This window comes from Meleagris gallopavo, chromosome 8 (assembly GCF_905368555.1).
Source record: "Meleagris gallopavo chromosome 8, MGAL_WU_HG_1.1, whole genome shotgun sequence".
NCBI classification, from domain to species: domain Eukaryota; kingdom Metazoa; phylum Chordata; class Aves; order Galliformes; family Phasianidae; genus Meleagris; species Meleagris gallopavo.
The window spans coordinates 31,986,431-32,006,456 of NC_139411.1; the positions used below are offsets into that span (position 1 = coordinate 31,986,431).

Below are 20,026 nucleotides of genomic sequence, written 5' to 3' on the forward strand. Positions count from 1 at the left end.
GCACGGTCTGATTAAAGGCTGCTGATCAGACTGATGTTTTGGCTGAACCACAAGAAAGAGACATTTCCACATCGATCACTTTCCTTGAGGGAAAAAATATCCACTATACTCACATAAAATCTTTCCCCAAAGGCATAAACATGTAATATAAATGCATGATCCACTATTTATCAGTCATGGAATTACTGTGTACAGCTGCCTGCTCTAAAAGCATATATGAATATATTCAGTTTAAATAACTCCTGGTATAATCTAAGTCAATCTTCAGACTAAGAAGAAGTGAAAGCTAAAAGTGTCTATGACATCAACTATATATAAATGAAGCTTTTAATATATGACTTGGGGAGGGGTCTGGTGGTTGGCAGCCCTGCCCATGGCAGAGGTTTGGAACTAGATGATCCCCTCCAACTTAAGCCATTCTGTGATTCCATGATTTAAGAGCTTCTCTTTATATCTGGCTGTGCTAATATTTTTAGTAATTGAATCCTTATAAAGAAAACAGATTAAAAAAAAAAAAAAAAGAGAGAGAGAATACAATTGAATTCCAACAACAAGGAACTACTTTTTCAACTGGAATAAACTCAAAACAATTTTATCTTTTAACAAAAGATTTTCCTGCTTTTCCTGAATTAAAAGAAATAGCAGTATCAAAATGTTGTGACTAACATAACAGCCAGTTGCATGCAGTTAACTTTTAAAGTGTTTTTTGAAGAAAGGAGCTACTGTACTACGTGTCCTAGGAAAAGGATCAACATGGAAACGTATGCAGCAAAATAATCTGTAATAATCAGGAAAATATACACTCCTGCACAATCTCTACGTGTGGAAATGTCTTATCTAGATACTGGTCACATACAGATTGTTTTATCTTCGTTCTTACAGTAACTTATGAAATACTCAGGGAATTCTGTTCAATTGAATCTGGTGCCCTAAAAAGAACACAACCCCTCACACAACTGGAAAACAATCCGGGACTGAAGATTAAGAAAACAATTACATAATTCCACATAATTTACTGGCGAAGCAACAGATGGATGCCTTGAAATTATTGCTGTGTTGTCCAGCCTTAGAAATTCCTCTGAGCTGGAAACCAACCATATAGACAACAAACTGAGATCAGCTCCTCATTCTGCTAGGCTCTGTTCTGAGTTCTGCAAAGGGACTCTGCTCATCTGAGCACCTCCAGCACTGGCAATTAAAAATAAAAATAAGAGTTCATCTGGTCTACTTCAGAACTACAGCAATGAATGATCTGAAATGTAATTTGGGACTTGAATAAGCAAACAATTATTACATCCCATGCGGTTCTCATTACTAGCTCAGATCCACTTGGAATGCAACTTTATCAGTTTCTGGAGTGGGTTTTTAAAACAAGGAATGTGATGTCTCAGCAACAGAGGTTATTTGAAGACAGCATAAATGGAGATTATCAAAACAAACAGTAAGATGTCCCCCGTTTGATTCTGAGACCACTAAAGTATTGCAACGACTAAAGAAATGAATAGCAATGTGACTGATTTATTCCACCTACTACTTTTAAAGCTAATTTGAGTAGTAAAAGTCATTACCAAACAGTTTCACAACCATTGTTAAGACATTAAAAGATGTTGCATAAAACAGGCAGCTGCTTTCAGCTGAACTCTGCTTCATTCCAGTGGGATTCAGTTGAAATCTCAGTAATAAAATAACTGTCACCTACAGCTAGAACACTTTCAGGCCCCAATCCCTGTACTTTCCATGCAAGTTCACTCCATTGTAAGAGTGTAAGTTTTCAAAAATATACCTTTAATTTCATTTAAGCCATTCACTACCTCTGTTCCACAGTTGTTTAGTTTAACTGCCTGCTAAGGTCTATAGAAATTGGGTACGGAATTCGAGTGGAATTTAGATCTTATGGTAGACCTGGGTAACTGCAAAAAGAGTCAGGACTATTAGATCATGCATGGCCTGCTCTTCCAAATTTACATTCAAAAACTTCTCATTTGGTTTCTCACGCACTTACTCCATTTTCTCCTCCTTCTGAATTGTTTTCAAAGCTGGGAACTCTCTGAGGTTGGATGTTAGGGGTGGGATGGGTATTATGAAATTATCAGGGCTGTTCAGTGTTGAGATGTGATGACACCATAGCCTCCCACGTTAAAAGCCATTTCGTTTGCACATTTTCCAGACTAAGAGCTTTTTGTCTGCACGTATGTATCAAGACTTTTCAGTGCATACCTGAATCAACCTCTGTTAATCAAGAGGGGTGAGGTTGGAAGCTGCCCACCTGGGTTTTAGGGTGAGAATTTGCTCGGTTTGGATTCGGCTCCTTATTGATGACTTGCTTGAAGAAGAAAAACATCCCTAGCTATGCTGTGCAAGCCTCAGGTTAATTTGCACCTCAAACATTTCAATTCACCAGGGTGGGAGTCTCTGGGAAACAACACGTTCCACTGAAGCTGCAGCCTGGTTACGATTTCCCCACAGACCCTGGGTTTCTCCTGGACATATGAATCAGTCTCTTCTCTGCCAGAGCCCTGGGAACACTTTAAAGAAATACTGGTTCCTCTTTTTCAGTTACTGGAATGAATTTTTTTTTTTTCCTGTTTTGTTTTTGTTTAAACATCAGTTTCCAGAGTGAGGAGGATGGGATTTGCTGTAAAATACTGCAGCGTATTTTAAAGTTTATGCTATAAATTAAAAGAACAAACAGTCATTGTTAAGAGTATGACCAACTGCAGATAAAGCCAAAGCAGTGACTGCTACCCTGAGGGAGGAATGGGGAAAACGGGGCCGGGTGGCTCATGTGTGTCTTTGCCAAGAGCTGGAAGTGCATCTGGAGACTCCTGAAGCTTTCCCCTCCTCTCTGCCTCCTTTTCCTTTCATACCTAGCCTCATGATACACAACAAAAAGCTGTAACAAACACAAACTAGAGACTTGGTTTCTAAAGCCAACAAGAGACTGAAGCCTTTGTATTCTTTGCAATTTTCATGTGATTTTCTCCACCTGATTTGATTTGTTTTCCCCAATCTTTCCTACTCCTCATCTCTCCTGCTTACCTCATAAATCCTCCCAGTCTGGATCATAAATATATCATATTCCATGAATGGCTTCTTGCCTGAATGTCTCAGAGACCACAAAGGAGCCGTACATTATGGGCCAGGCTCAGCCTGGATGCTAGTTAAGAAAAAAAACAAGAGGCTTCAAGAAGCTGTATCTCTGGGGCCACTCTGCTGTGTGGATTGTCCTGAGACAAAAATCTTGGTGTCTTGGACTCCAGGTTGGCCTCACGGTGCTCTGAAGAACTGGGAGGTTTGAGACCATGCAAACTCAGTGCATAGTACATTCCTCAGCTCCCCCTTATTCATACAGGAGACAATGACTGAATCAACTAATGTGAGGGAAGCCTAGACTAAAACACAGAAAAAAACCAAAGGTTTTCAGGCACTTCCAAGCCTGAACTCAAAAATAAAGAATATCTTTGAGGTTTTTAGGGCTTCCTGGCTTTTGGCTCCAGAGTTGAGCTGAGGCTACCAGCAGAGTCTATGAGTGGCCTGCAAGCTTTTGAGTACACATTTTATTTCATTTCAAGTACTTGCACTGAAAAGCCTAGTTAATTCAAAACTGCTTTCCCCTCCCTTGCACAAAACACTGCTCTCAAAATTCAAACCATTCTTTTACACCCCCCAAATAAAACATCCCAGAACTACTGGCAGATATTGGCTAAGATGGTTGCTTGTTTGTTCGTCACATCCAGCACCTAACAACACTACCTGTAATACTCTTTAAGAGAGATTTAGGTGGAATAAATGCTGCTATTGTTTATACTTATCTGGCAACATAACAAAAACACTGTGCTACAAAGATGGAAAGTAATACCTTACATAATGAACTTTGTAAACATAAAATAAAATCAATATAATAAAAGATTCAGGGTAGACCGTTGTTGCCTGTAACACTAGCATACTCAGGTGCATAACAAATAGATTCTCTGGTTCTCTTCCTTCGCAGCACCTCTTCGTCTGACATAACGATGACCAGAAGCAGAGAATTCTTGAAAGAAGGTCATGCTATGTTTTAACGCCATATTTCAGTTTTATGCTTTCCATGATGCAAACTACGAGTTAAAATACACTCAAGCTGCTCGTTGATACGGATATTATTGAGACTGAAAATGTGACTAAAAGGAGCTGACGTTCTGGTACTGAACACAGCACTACAACACTTGAGATCACATTGCAGCAGCTGGGACAGGTTCCAGCTCTGTGCTTTTGCCACTTACCATGACGACCCCTCCAGACTGCTCTGCAGTACACATGCTCATGATGGGAGCCATGCCAATGGTTGTCCCCTGGAAGTACACCCCGCTGCAGGAGGGAGGAAAAGGAAAAGGAGAATTGCACAATCACCACGCAGTGCCAAGATATCACCCTCATTATTTAAAGTCTTGTGTTTCTGCCAGCCTCAAGTATCCCATTTCAAATGTGTCAGCTCCAGACATTCGCAGGTTGAAGACAATGAAATGTGCAGATTAGCTTTGCCAGCTTTCTAAACTGACAGTGACAGAATCCCTACTATGAAAAAGATCCATTTGATCACCATTGTTTAGATTTACTTCTGTAATGTGACCCTTTCCTCTTTTCCTTGATTGAAATTGGGAATAGAAATGCAAACATAAAAGTACTCTCTCTCACCCAAGGAAGGGTTACTTTAATGCCGTGGGAAGTTTATATGCTACTTGCTGTAATACACAGCAAAGAATTTAGTTTTTGCAAGCCAAGTATTAATACACATACAGAGTAATCAAATGATTTGTGGCAGTTTGAATAATGTCAGAATATAGATGCAGTGAGTAAAGAGAACTCCTTTTAACTACTAAGTCTGTTCATAGCAGAGAGGATGATTCATTGGTTGAAATGATACCTGGATCAAGACAGATTCAAGACAGAAGTGTTTCTCTTACTCATGTTTTTGCCTTTTTTTTTCCCTACTCTTGAGCAGCCAGGTAAAAGGTTACTCAAACATTAAGTCATAAGTGGAAATCAGTTACTCTCTCCAGAATGTATTTTGAATTTTTACTGAGGTCATTCCACTAAGGAACAGGATTCAGATGACAGAATAAAATAATGGTTTGGGTTGGAAAGAGCTTTACAGTCATCTGGTAGAGCTCTCCTGCCATGGTCAGGGACACTTCCAGCAGATCAGGTTGCCCAAAGCTCCATTCAACCCAACCCTGAGATGTCTATACCATCTTGACAATAATATCCCCTCAGCTCCGCTGCAGTGGGGAGGGCAGGACTGCCTTCTTCAATAACAGCTTACACTGAGATCGCCTTAAACTGATTGTAAATTCACACCTGAAATATTGGCTTATTACATATCCAGACTGCCACGTGTGTTGTATCCAGGAAAGCTCTAGAAGTAAGAGATACTGCTGAGGAAGCAAGTTTGTCCGGAGCATCTGAAGGGTCCAGCAAAACACTTTCTGATTGCAGAGAGGAAAGACAGCCCTTAAGGAGCACAAGTGACCATCCCAACAGCTGAGACAACCCAATCCAGCCAAAGTTATTCATGGTATAAGCTTTACCTTATTAGCTGTGCATTGTCATGGGGTTTACGAGGTAGTAGTTTTAGCTTTCTCCAGTCCAGAAACTCATGGAGGCTGGTGAAAGGATCTTGAGAAATAGAGCACTTATCCATGTCGTTCCACACTTCCACTCCAACCAGGGCTACTCGGATATTTAGAGGCCTATAGAACTAAAGAGAAAACAGAAACAACAATTGTTGCACTGTTGGATATTGCTATCACAGCATTAAATGCCAGAGTTGCCACAAGGAGGGAGCAGGTGCAGCGTTAGGGATGAGCAGATAAAAATTCTAAAGTAGGAATAAAGTAGAGAAGGACTCAGGAATCGATCAAGTCGAGATTTGGCTGACAATCTGAGAAAAGCATATACTAGATCTTTGTCTTGTTTATATGCATTATAGTCATTTGGATAACTCTGCCATTTTCTGAGCATAAATTAAGCATGAAACATAAATACATCATAACATGCAAAATTAATTTTGAGCAGGTAACATATAAACACCTGTCCTGCAGTAATAAGTCAGCCAGACAATTATGCAAGAGATGGAGGTGTTTTCAGCAGCTTGTTTTTAATCACAAACGCTTCTCCTTGAGTTAGTGTCCTTGAGAACTTGTTCAGTTCTGGTCTAAACTACACTTCCTCTGTCGTTATTTCACTACCAGCACATGGGGAGCATGGGCTGGGGACAACAACCCAACTGTAGGAAAGAAGGGGTAGAAATGTATGACTTCCTCTTAGCTGTAAGTTTTAGCTTTGAGCTCTTTTTCTTTTCGTATAACGTATAAATGTAAATTTTAGAAGCTTAACTTGTACTAATCATAGAGTGGCCTGGGTTGAAAAGGCCCACAATGACCACCTAGTTTCAACCCCCTGCTGTTTGCAGGGTCTCCAACCAACCAGCAGCCCAGGCTGCCCAGAGCCACATCCAGCCTGGCCTTGAATGCCTGCAGGGATGGGGCATCCACAGCCTCCTTGGGCAACCTGTTCCAGTGCCTCACCACCCTCTGTATAAATACAGACAAAGACTTTCCAACAAGTGCTGGAGATGAACTTTTCCTTCAGAAAATGCAATAATTTCTGAAAAAGAGAAATCATTCTCATGTTCTTACCTTATCAACATAGTTTGCAATTTCTATCAGCCTCTGCTTAATTTTTTCCACATCCTTGCCTTGTCTCTGAAACTTGGAACATAAAGGATCAATGTTTTAGCAGCACAAACAGGGTAGTGTTTTCCCACAGCAGCCACTTAGCAATATTTGGTCCTTAGTCACCCTCTGTAATCCCCAACTGCACATTCCTGTTGGCTTCCACGGGACGACCAGGATGTGCTGCATAATAAGCACAGGCTATGGGATGGGATTTTGTTTTTCACATAAGGACTTTAAAATCCCTAAGTCTTATGCTGCAATCTGTCTGGGGCTGATGTTTTGTGAAAATGAAAAGGCTTTCCTGCACATTGCTTTGGCAGCAGAGCGATTGTTACTCCCTAACTAGCTGTGTTCAAGGAGAGTGAGAGACCATCACATTTGCAAACGAAAATCAAATGCAAGTAGCAAAATAATTCAATCCAAGACTTCACATATGTGGTTGCCATTCAACTGACGGGAACATTTCTACAGCCTGTCCTGGCTTCTCGCTCCATAGCTCTGTTTCCAAACTGTCAGGAAGGCTTCATGCAATGTGATGGTAAAACACGACTTCAAAGGGAAATGCAGGATCCCACAGCATCCTCCAAACAGTGACAGTCCTGCCAAGGGCTGTCACAGAATGCAGTGAAGATACAACCAGTTCATGGGCTGTGAATTTTCCTTTGTCACATCCTGAATTACTGACAGATATCCCAATTACCTGTGGGTGTCACATTCCTTATGAAATACTGCAAGAGGGATGTAACAAAAAACTATCAGTGTTACCCTATCATCAAGGGTGTACCGTTGCCTAGCTCTGTAGAAGCATGACATGTGAAAGTCCCAAGTTTTTTTTTTTTTAGCTGAAGCACATTCCTTATAATTCCATAGAAACTGATAAAAGCTACTCATTTCCCACCTGTGTTTCCCATGCCCTTTTAAGTCTCTTACCTCACGATTATCTGCCACAATAACAAGCTCCACATACTTTGTCGTCTTCAGAGTCTCCCTCTTGTACTGTCAAAAAAGATGAAAACAGTGTTCTGTTGGATTTTTGTTTTTATTTTTTTTTTAATAAGCGACCCTTGGAACCAGCTCTTCCCCAGTTCAACACAGTACTTGCAAGAGGAGATGCAAAACATCTCAGATTTCCAGCTTTCCTTTTATCTTCCACAACAGAAATAGTCTATGTGGCGCTCACAGAAAATAAACACAAAACCCAAAACCAAACAACTGAGATTCGATCACAAGGAGAAAAATGATGCAAAGGATTAGTCAACCTTTTGGGTTTCTGCAGTTGCAATGTTTGAGTTATCTTTCCTTACAGGAGAACATCGTCTCCAGTGGAAAGATGTACTTAAAGAAATTATTAATTGATTTTATGTAAGCATTTTGCACAAACATTACTAGGGAAAATGAGCAATGAAGGAATACTGAATCAAGCAAGGAGAGATCAAGTGGTCAACTGAGCAAATATGTAGAAAAAATAAAAATAATTAAAAAAAAAATAAGACCAAAACTGCAGAAAAAAGAATCTACCTAAATGAACTGTCAGTGTCCAGAGTAGAAAACTGTAATGCTTAAAAAAGAAAAAAAAAAAAAGGCTTACTTTTAATTTTGTATCTGCATATTCACATAAAAGAGCTTAGTGACGTTACCAGCAGTTCTAAATGCAGGTTTGAAGTACAATGCTTACCTCAAAAAGATAAAATATTGTAGTATTACTAATCACAGAACTCCTCTGTTACCCTAAAAGCCTGTAAAAGTCCTGTGATTTACGCCAGCTGAGCATCTGTTGCATTATTGCTCCCATGTCTCTGAAATAAGACAGTTAGGAAACAGAGGTTCCAGCAGCACGCCCAAGCTTCGTGCCAGAATTTAAGCAACTTCAGCAGTTGCATGACCTACTAATGACCATGATGCTCTTTAACCTAAAACACAATTGAACTTCTCAAAGCAAATGGTCTTTCAAGGCAAATTGTGCAATCCCTTTTAAAACTGTGTCGATACTGGACATCACCATTCTGCCAAATTTTACAAAGTTTTCTTGACGTGCCCAAAATGTTTCTCCTTGCTATCTGCAGATTGATTTTGAATAGGTATAGGAAAATAAAAGATGTAACTCTCAGGAATTCTAGCATTTTAATGCTAAAACACTCATATTTAATAGTGCTACATAGCCTTCTAACTACAGTAACTGGAAAAGATTAATTTCCATTTAGACTGTTTCTGAACTGAGAAAGCACTAGAAGCTATCATTAATGAACCAAGAATCAGCTGCACTTCATGGGGCTAGACATATTGCAGGCCTGGCAAATGAGTACATGTAGATATTCCTGTAACTTCTCTTGGTACCGGGTTTTCTGCCATCTTCCTTTGTTCTACTGGACACAACTGTCACCATAATGCAGGCATGATGTGTGCATGGACCTGGTGCTTCTTCTGCCACGCAGGTCATCAGGCAGCAGGACAGCCAAGAGCCAGCACATCCCCTCTGCAGCTTCTGTACCAGCAGCAAATGGGGTGTGAAGGGTCTCAGTAGAGCTTGATTCACTTCTCCACTACACATCAGACATGAGGGAGCTGTTATGGAAGGCAAATGACTATGTGGGTTTTGTTTGTGACAGAGCTGGTCCCTCAGACACTGAAAATCTAATATAAACTCAAAATTTATTATGCAGTCCTGATTAGAGACATATCCCTAAGATGCCTCTGGTCTTCTAAAAGAAAAGTGAAAACTGAGATGTCATCCAGGTGCAAAGATATAAGGGTCCTGTTACCAGAGTCAATAAGCCATTCATTTTTCACTAAAAGTAAAATTATTTGGACTGGAGAGAGTTAGCCTAAGAAAAATTGGCTAGCAGGCTATTATCATATGAGCCTCTGATGACTGATTTGCATAACGAATCCATCCCTGCAATTTGCCCAAAGGCTATGTGTATTCCTTGGATATGGTATTTATTTATAAGATGTACCTAATTATTGCTTCTTTCAATCTGCTTTCTGCAGCCAACTGCATCAACACACAATCCATTGCCTGATTTAATCACTCAGAATTAAAATGAAGAGTCAATAATACAGCCATGACAGAAATACACAAGGGGAGATAAGATACTTTTTTCAGCTGATTACTGTCCTGCTCCCCTACTTCTTTAATACCTGATCTTACTGCAAAACTGCTGTCCTATAGCACCATATATTTTCAGTGCTTCCCTGCCTGGGAACTGGCTTAGCTTGGATTCACAACGCAGTGTTACAGCCTTACTCTCTCTATGATCTAATTCCCCAAATCAGCTGATCTGTGATCCACTAGGACCACTGAAATGGTTATTTTGCGTGGCTACAGAGAAAAGCCATAATATAGTGACTATATTACATGCAGGAATTGCTTTCTGTAGGATCCCATACCGATGGAGCTTATCTGGTTGGCACACTCCCTGCTGCAGTTTGAGGGCCCCCTGCATTATGAAATGACTCAAAATTTATATATACACAACCCTAATGGAGAAAAATGTCTGCCCACACCTGCTGTGCCATCTGACTTGATCTATCAAACCTCACATTTGGACCTGGGAAGCTGAGTCTATTGTTTTCTCCATCATTTATTCGTATGTAAATCTAACCCAAAGGCTGGTCTAAATTTGTGCTACATTGATCTAACGTTTCAGCTCTGCTCAATAAACATTTAGTATATGCAGATGGGTGAAAGGTCAGTGAAATAAACTAAAAACTACCTCAAGCCTGTCAAGAAACCTGAAATTTTTATTATGCCCTAAACCTGACGCTGGATTTGTGCTTACTTCCGTGACCCAGTATAATGTGGAGCAGCCTTGTGTCTCAATAATTTGCAATTCATCATTATTCAGTGTATCCTGACAGTCTGCTTAGTTGATGACAACACCAAAATGTGAAAATTCAGTCCACATATTACATTTGACAACTTCCAGAATTCATACATTAAAAGCGTATCCAGCATACTCATTACAAGCATTTTACCCAACTCTGTGATGTGGCTGGTGACAGGTTTCATATTTACGCCCACTGAACCATTGCAACAATATCTTTCAGATATGTAAGGTGAATTCTAACACATAGTTGAAGCCATCAGCAGAATGTGAGAACCACGAGGGTAATGGTGAAATTGTTTTGAATGTACCAGATAGTTATATGGATGCTTTTCATTTCAGTTGCCTGGCGTTACACTGATTGCCTCTGCAAACTTCACTTGCATGTCCCAAACGTTTTGGGGAAACCTTAAAGATGCAAAAAGTACATTTCCACACACATGAAATAATTTGAAAATACAGTTTCTAAGGTGTGAGACACTCAAGCTTAATATAGGAACCTATCTTTGAAACTTCATTTCACTTCACTGTAAGGAAGCCCATTTTGGTAGAGTTGCACTTATAGAAAGGCAGGCTGGAAGGCCATGGCTTTGTTCTGCCATCTTGGGTCTCCCAGAAAGGGCTCATGTCACAGATATATTGATATTAATGAGCATTAATATGGACTATTTAAGCAGAAATCATAAACAAGGCTTATGACAATTATTGTCAACACTTTCAACCTACAGACTTCACACCTTTCCAGAAAAATGCTTAGCCCATAAAGTTGCATCTGTAACAGCTAACCCAATGTATATATATTTTTTTTAACAAAAGGAAATTTGGACAGATAATGCTTGATATTCCTAAAATACAAAATAATTTAATTCCACTACATAACTAAAATCTGGTAATGCCATTTAGGTTGCTTTCCTTCACAATTAACTTGATACATGGGCTTAGTAGCACCTGTAACTATGAAACACAGAATGTGACACTTAATGAATTATGAGGTCAGAATTGTATCACTGTATGATTTCTGGACATCTAAAACAGTCTTTCCTACAATCCACATCCAATATGCACATTAATTTGTTACAACATTTCTTCTTCATGGTTTTCAGTTCATTTTCTACTGTTTCCATTAGCGAGATGCATTTCACATTAAGTGCACTCCTTACATAAAAACAATTACTATAATACATCTGTAAGGTAATACTGTGAGAATTTGTTTTGTCTGCACAGGATACTTTCCTGTAAGAATGTATAGGTTCATTTAGGTTTTAAAACACTATTCTCAAAGCATCACAGCTCTCGTGTTCTTTTCCACCTCGGCTGGCCAAGAACTTTTCCAGACATTGCTCAGTGTTCTTATGGGGTCCTAAATCGTTGCTATAATCATACACGAACCAAAATATATTACCATGGTAGTATGAAACTTTTCTTGTGCTATCTCGTTACCAAAAAGAATGAGAAAAAGCAATAAGGGAGCGAGAAGAAGTAACGAAGCTTAAGCAAATCTTGTAAGCATGTGCTCAGCTTTAGGCACGTTCTTAAGCACGTGCCATCAACAGAAGCTGTGTGGTTTAGCAGTCTACTCAATAGGGATATAGGAAATGAGTCTGGAAAAGAGTTATGGCAGACAGTGTTATGGAGATGCTACCAGGAAGGTACTTAGCAAACCAGAAACACAAAACCACAGTGTGCACCTACCCTGCTGGCTTGAGAGCGGTGCGACGTGTCAGTGGCCCTCATGGCAGAGATGTCCAGCTGGTGGCCACAGGATCCTGGAATTATTTCCAAGTTCTCTGCTGGGTAGATCTTGTGTTCGCTTACAGCACCTTCTAATGGCTCCAGAATGTAGCTTTTGTTTGCAAACACAATAATTCCCCTGTTACAGTAGACAGCAGAGTAAGATGCGCTGCTTTCAAGAACAAACCTATGTTTGTCTTTAACAAGGTTACAACAAGCTTTAATAACATAGGAATATGAAAAAGCAAAATGCTGATTTACAATATCATGGTCGAGTGAAGCAGGAAACATCAAAGCTGTATATTTGTCATTACAGCACGCTACACCTTACAAAAAGCTATGGCTCAAAGAAAATTTTCCTTTTCTGAAGTGTTGTGCTGTAGAACAAAATTACATTTGTGTTTTATGTGTTTTCCATTCTCCCAGTGATGCATTGCCATTGCTGACTAGAGTAATGATGCGAGTGCTTCTGAGGACCCGCTGCAAACAGGAATGAACAAAGTGTGGTGAAATGTTTTTATAAGAGAAGGTAGAGAGCAAAAGAACTTATTATGATCTACAGATACCTTTTAAACCAAACGCTGATGTAAGCATCAAACCTGCCAGATGAAAGAGGTACTAGAGTATGAAAATGGGTTATTAAATACTGCACTGTGGGGCAGCAAAATGAAGTTCAGAAATATTAATTAAAGGATTCCTGTTTAAAATACCTTCCCCAAAATTTAATTTTTGCCACAATACCATCTGTTGTCTGAGGAACCCAAAGGTCTTCTACTGAGAAATTCACTCCTATCACATTACTGTCAGCTGCAGTGTGCAAAGAGGCCATCAGGATGGCATAATACCATAAGAAGGCATAGGTTAGGTTTACAGTCATCTCTACTTGAGTTCTGTCTGCAAGAGGAAAGCATTTAGTATTCAAAGTCTGACTTAGAATTGTCTAACTTGTCCTGAGCACATATTGTCAACTCAAGATGGTCTTAGTTCCTGCATCAAACTGAATATTGAGTTTCCTTGGGCAATTATTTTACCAAAGAAAGGCATCCTTTAAAATCCCTTTTTTTTGTTTGTTTTTATTTGTGTTTACTTGTTTTTACTTTTTTTTGTTTGTTAAATATTGATAAACATTTGCTTATGTGGTAGAGCAAGTACTCATCATTTAGACACTACACTGAACATGCTGTTTCCATATCTTTAAATTATGAATGCATAAATCCCTTAACGCTGGCAGTTTCAGCAGGAATATCAACATCTACCCAAAATCCCTCTGAAAATTTTGATTGGCTAAAGTGTTCTTCCCCAATTCCTCCTCTACATTGCTCTACACTTTCTCTATGTGCTATTAAACCACTATTATTTTTAGATTAAAGCTGGTTATATTAGTTTCTCTTTTTCCTCTATAGGAAGTGCCTGCTCTTCTGTCTGTGCTGCAACAAAGGTGAGATGCTGCAAGTATTTTAAGACCAGTACATGTCTCCATACAGTTCTACAGAAGGTTTAAAAAAGGAAAAAAGTGGTGAAAGGAGCCAGAAGCAGGTTAATGGTATTGTAAAGACTGATATAAAAAATAAAAAACGAAATTATTTAGAAAAAGCTGTCCTAGCTATTCTAATCTTAGAAAGATACAATGAAGAAACTTACAATTATCTGAAACTTTGGTTTCAAGCAGACAGTCCATTTGTTACCAAACACCCTTAGTGTTGGTTCACCCAAACCAACAAATAACCATTTCATGGGAAGTGTAATATCTAGATATCCAAGGTAAAACAAGACTGGTAATCCACGATATTAAAAACGCTGTGCAAAAGCATTCACAGTATCATCTCCAACAAAAGGAGAGTACTGTACTGATTTGACCCAGGAGTCAGGCTCTGGTAATCCATCTGCAGCTTCCTTAGTACCCTTGGTAAATCAGGTAAGATGCATGATTTGCCCATCACACGAGCATGCTGTGTGTGATGGATGAGAACTGGAAAAGCAGGACTGATTTATTACAGCAACCCTTGTAGCAATAGCTAGGATACACGATAGCATGAATGACATATAGGGACCTCCAGGCAGGTTGCACTGTGATTCAGTATCCTTGCAATCTGCAGTTCTAAGAAATTGTTTTAAGATCTGCCATATTCCTTGAAGAATTTAGGAAACTAGGACAGCGTATTGTCTTTACTCCAATAATCAGCAACTCCGTAATCAGCATAATCAAGTAAGGGTTGTTGGTTTTCCCTTGTGCAATAAATCATTCAATTCTGGAAGCTTCTGGAACCAACAGTTGAGGCAGAAGTCCATTAGTCACTGTTTGAAATGGGCCAGCCTGACCATCTCCCTTTACTAACAACTCCCAAACAGCATGAAACCATGAAGGTTTTATTTTTAATGTTAAATTTCATTCTTCTAGAACCTTAACTTTAAAAATAATAACAATAAAAAAATATATACACACATGCGTGTAATTTTCTTTAATTATTTAGACTGAAGATGGAGAGACTTAATAGCATCCTTTTTCTGGATAAAGCTTACTCACCCCTTTATTTTCTCCCCTCCCCCCCAACGATTGCTGGGTTTCCAACACATCCTTTGTAAACCCAGGTACTGTCTAAAGTGACTCATAACCTCCTGTTTTCTCTCATTGGAGGGCACACAGACACATGAACAGATACTAGTATGATTAATTGATTTTGTTTTCACCTGAGCAAATAAGTGCTAGGACAGCCTATTCAACTTGCCACCAAAACTCCCATTCCTTTAAGAACGGTGCCACTCTTTGCATATGAAGCAATCCCATGGTAAAAATAATAATAATAATAATAATAATAATAATAAAAAAAAATAAAAAGAAACCTGCAGTTTTGGCATAAAGCAAAGAATAACTTTAATTTAATGCATGTTTTTCTTTCGAGTACTGCCTGCAGGACACCTGCACCCAGCTTGTGACCATCTGTAATATGATAACAAATATCAAATATTAATTCTCTTGGCCAGCTCTGTTTTTTGCTAATTTTCTTTTCTTCTAATCACATTTTCCCCCTTGATTATTGCCAAGCACTTACAACTGTAACTAGTCAAAAAAAAGTTGGTTTATTTCTTTTTTAGTGTGGCAAGATCCGATAAATGATACTTACCAGTCTTTCAGTACTGAGAATAAGATGCCAATTGAATTAATCTGTAATTACTTTTTCCCTTATATTTTTCTGTTTCAAAGAAGCCTCTGTTTTGGTGGTTCTCCTATGCTCCCGAGTCAGCTCATGCTCCCCAGTGACCAAGGTGGGACAACTTCTTCTCAGGAGACATTAACGTTAAATAACACAATGCTTCTCAAAAAATGGAAACGCAGTATATTCAAATAGAAAATCTTGGTCAAAAACAACATGAGGAACCCCAAAGGCATTCCAGCAACTCCATGTATGCTTGAGAAGCAGCTGTGAGCAGACAAAAGACCAATTCCTACAGAAATCTATGAGATTTCTACTGCTACCTCAACAAAAGATTACCCAAATTTCCAGACTGATAAATATTGGGGAAAAATGCAGTATAAAACATAATTTTTTTTGCCTCCAGTTATCTAACCCACGGTACATGTGTTTGCTTCAATCTCACACGACAGTGATACTCAAAACTCTACAAAAACAGTTGAGCAGGAAAGATGAGTCAATTCAGTTCTCATCTAAAACAATCAGGCTCTCCATCACCAGTAGCAGAGAGGGGAAAAAATAAAATCTACATTGTGCAGCGTGTCCAGACATCAGTTCATGGGCTTCAAGCCAACTGGAAGCAGATTCAGTGCAATCTTGAGCCCAAGCTGGTATTTCACTCTGCCTCTGAGCAGGGTTTGAGCTCTGCTCATGTCTGGGGCTCAGCAACAAACCAACCACATCCTCACTGCTGCAAATCAGCTCAAATTGTGAACTACTCATTGGTACCTGCCCAATGCATGCCATTATACGACAAAGATGGGGATGGGTTATGATGGGAGCTCTCATTCTGTCTCAAGGCAAAAGAAATTAAAACATTAGTAACTAATTCAATAACTAATTTGTTATTAAGTGCTGCTTACCTTGCAAAGAATATCTCGTTTAGGGAAATGTAATTTGATGGAATAAATCCTCTACTTAACTCAGCAATAAAAGCAAATGGGATATTTTTTCCCCTCTTAAAAAGCAGGAAAAAAAAAACCAACAAAACAAAACCTAATGCAAGGCCAGTCGTATTTCATAAATCAACAGGCTTTAGGAAATCTCAAAATATAAATGGGATTTTTCTTTTCCAACTTGTCAGCAGAAGCAAAGGCCCAGCCAACATAAACCATCAATACATACTTGTCTGAGAAATTGTGATGCTGAAGTAAAACTTGGCTAGGACAGCATTACATGAAACCGTGATAGATTATTCTGCTGCAGTGTTAGGAGAAAGTTAAGTAAATCAATAAATCTGATATCCATGAATGCAATTAAACATTTGGTTTTAATGAAGCTCAGAGTTATACTCATTGCTAAACAATAATAAAAAGCCCTATTACCACTGGAATGTAGATGTTTTCAGCCTGTAAGAAATTAATTAGACTGGAGGGCTGTCGTGCTCCACACCACACACTGACATTGAGTCTTCCTCTGTCCACAGTGATAGACTATGCAGAATTCATGAGCCATTCAAAAACCTACAGGTCCTTTACTTCATAATTAATACTGCAGCTTCAAAAGTAAAGGGTCAGATCCCACTGCTGTGCCAGAGTTCAATGAGTTTTAGCCACACAGATAACAGAAGCGGAGCCTTCTTGCCCTGGAATACCATGCTGATACCTGAGATGGAAGTGTGGCAAAGAGTAACTGCTGCATTCCTCAACATGTGTGATACCAGAAAGCCATCTGTGAAGGGATGGGGCATTTTTATTTGTTTTTCCTGTAAATCCTACATTCCCAGGACTTCGTCTAATGAGTTCCCAGGCACATAAGCAGGCAAACAAACAAAAGGGGGAAGAAAAACGCAGTAGTGAATAAAAGCTTTCACTTTTAGTCTGCTGTAATTAGTTGCAGATGAGCACAATTGGGATAACCGAATGAAGTAGACTGCTCTTCTAATGGGTTAAGTAGTCTTTAGATATAATCCAAAAGGCTTGGCCATTTTTTAGCTTTAAAAGACTGGGATATACAGAGAATGGGAGCTGGACTCCAGAGACAGAAGACAAATACTTCTGTATCCACCAGCGCTCTGCAGGCAGCCTTGGCCAGGCAATTCACTTCTTTCTGTGCAGCAACCCAGCTGCAAACAGGGTAAATTTTAGTAACCACACACAGTAATGATCCGCTGAGGAAAGGCATCACATGAGACTCCAGTAATACTGTTATACCGCACATCAGAATTCTATTAAAATAGCAGGCCTGACCCACATCAACAAAGGCCAGCATTTCAAAGGGAGGTCACAGCAGTAGAATTACTGCTTTACATACTGCAGCAGTAGCAGAGGTTCCCCTGCTCAGACACGCTGTTAGTCAAATACATGTTTTATTCCAGCCAATGCCTTTCATTAACCTGAAAATATATTCTAGAGCACAGTGTCAAAAATGTAGTCATACCCAGAGAATACTGTAGCATGCACTTAATGCTTCCTCCACACAAGATAAACATGCCCAGAGTGAATGTATATTTGTCTGCAACTCTGATGCCTGGAATTTAAGCAAGGAGATACTTGAATCAAAAGTGATAATGCAATTCCACGTCCAACATTTGGGTGGCGAGAAACAGTAATTGTGTTATCAGAAGCGTCACTCGTGTGCTTAATGGGGAGTGTGACCAGGCTGACCAGTGAAAGCGGAGAAAGGTGAAGGAGTAAAGAGAAGTTGGCATCGGTGCCTATTTAATGAACACATTCAAGAGTACTGTGCAGCAAATGGTATAGCAAAAAAAGAAAGCGTGATTGAAAGCTGCACATCACATTAAGGTTTGTAAAATATTTCTTCGAGTCACACAATGTATTACATTTCATTTTTAATAGATGCTTTTAGACGTGACAGGAGGGAGAAGGATTAGGCTCAGCCTATTGGTAGGGATCATCTCTTATGGTTGTGCCAGTGATGCCTGGGGACATTAACATGTCCCAGGGACAACAGGCACACAACTGTGTCCCCTTCAGCTAACAGTGTGGGGGATGCAGTGAGGTTGGCCAGCTCATCTGACGCATGAATGAGCTTATTACCTGGCAATTCGGGAGATCCTCAGGATTTTCAAGAGTATCTTAGTGTTTTAGAACAGAAAGGCTTCCCATGAGATTTGCATCCCTGAAGTACTAAGGCATTTGTGAAAGCCTCCCATCATTGAGGTCACAGCAGATGCTCCAGATCCTGCAGGTCTCCCTGCCACCTCCTGCACTTCAGTGCAGACCATAGAAGCTGTGCTCACCTTCAGGCTGCATTTTTGTGTATATACCAGCCTCTGCACTTGCAGAGAAAGTAACAGGGGAAAAAAATAAGAAGAAATCACTCAAATGTATACAGTTTTATCAGAGAAGAGTTGTGTGGTGGCTGCAGGCCAAAATTATTTGCTAAAACCTTGAGGAGCCTCTGAGCTAGATAAACAGAAGGATATTTCCACAGGAGAGGAAGGAAACGACTGTGTTTGGTCAGATGTTCACCTGCCCAGAAGCTCTGACAATCTAATTGGCTTCCTCATCGAGACAGAGGCACTGGAAATCCTGATTGCCCATTGTTCCCATTCAGCACACACATCTCCTTTCCAGCACTCAGCTCCTCCTCTGGAGGACCCAGCAGGACACAGGTTGCAGCATAGCCACACTCTCCTCTAATCTGCATTTTGGGCTGCTGTCGGTGTCAATTCAACTATTTACCCCATGGTAATCTTATGTAAAATGTTATGTCTGAGAGGATGTAACATAGCTGCAGTATAGAAGTGTCTGTGATATAAGAACCTTGTCTGCCTCTCAGTTATCTTTATATCACTCTCCTCTACCTCCCTGAAAAATGCAAACTAGTCAAACGTGTCTTAGCCTGCAGATTTCACACTTCATTCTTTCTGTATCTGACGACTGGCAGATTAATCACAGCATATTTATAAGCTAACAATGCTTCTCAAATGTGCAGCCATACCCATCAGCACTTAGTGGTCATATTAGATCTAAAGCAAGGTTCCTCCAGACCGGCACTCTGACCCAGGCTCTGGCCAACAGCAGATGCTTAGGGGTAAGATAGAAGAGCATAAAAAGAACTTGACTGTTGTCCCAGCTCTGGCAGCGTAACTGTATGGGATGTCTCAGGGTTTGACAGGCTTGGAGAGGCTCCCTCTGCTCCCCTCCCTGCGTTGTCTCATCATGCTTTGAATCTGACACTTTTGCCACTTGATGCCACCTGTGATCATGAGTTTCAAAGATTCACGATGTGGTGAATAAAAAAGTGCTTTCCTTTACTCTAAGATTTCGTTTGATGACTTCTAATTTTAAGGTTTCAGAGAATATTCAGTAATTGTCCCCTCTCCAGCATGACATTCAGCCTAACTTCATCATACCCCTTTTCTCCGTCATCTCCTTTCAAAACTGACAAATCCTGGTCTGTCTTTTGAATAAAAGCTGTTCCATACCTTTAATCATCATTTTTGCCCCTCTCTATATATCTTCTGGATATAATCCTTCCTTTTCTGACATGGGGGTAGGGAGGTAGGAACAAGAACTGCATGCAGAATTCAAGAAGTAGGTGCACTACAGATTTATAAAACTGGTAACAAAGGGTTTCGTTCTATTCCCTATTTCTG

General features: G+C 39.8%; 1 protein-coding gene across 3 annotated transcripts in view; it reads right to left on the bottom strand.

Moving 5' to 3' along the window:
* The window catches only part of ADAM12 (ADAM metallopeptidase domain 12), a 169,155-nt gene that overhangs the window by 48,920 nt on the left and 100,209 nt on the right, over nt 1-20,026 (bottom strand). For all 3 annotated transcript variants that reach the window (XM_085229126.1, XM_085229125.1, XM_085229127.1), the window contains 5 exons: nt 12,233-12,410; nt 7,647-7,712; nt 6,678-6,749; nt 5,568-5,737; nt 4,263-4,347 (listed from right to left, as the gene is read on the bottom strand). In XM_085229126.1, the coding sequence (XP_085085252.1) occupies nt 4,263-4,347; nt 5,568-5,737; nt 6,678-6,749; nt 7,647-7,712; nt 12,233-12,410 (571 nt within the window). The remainder of the gene's footprint in view (nt 1-4,262; nt 4,348-5,567; nt 5,738-6,677; nt 6,750-7,646; nt 7,713-12,232; nt 12,411-20,026) is intronic.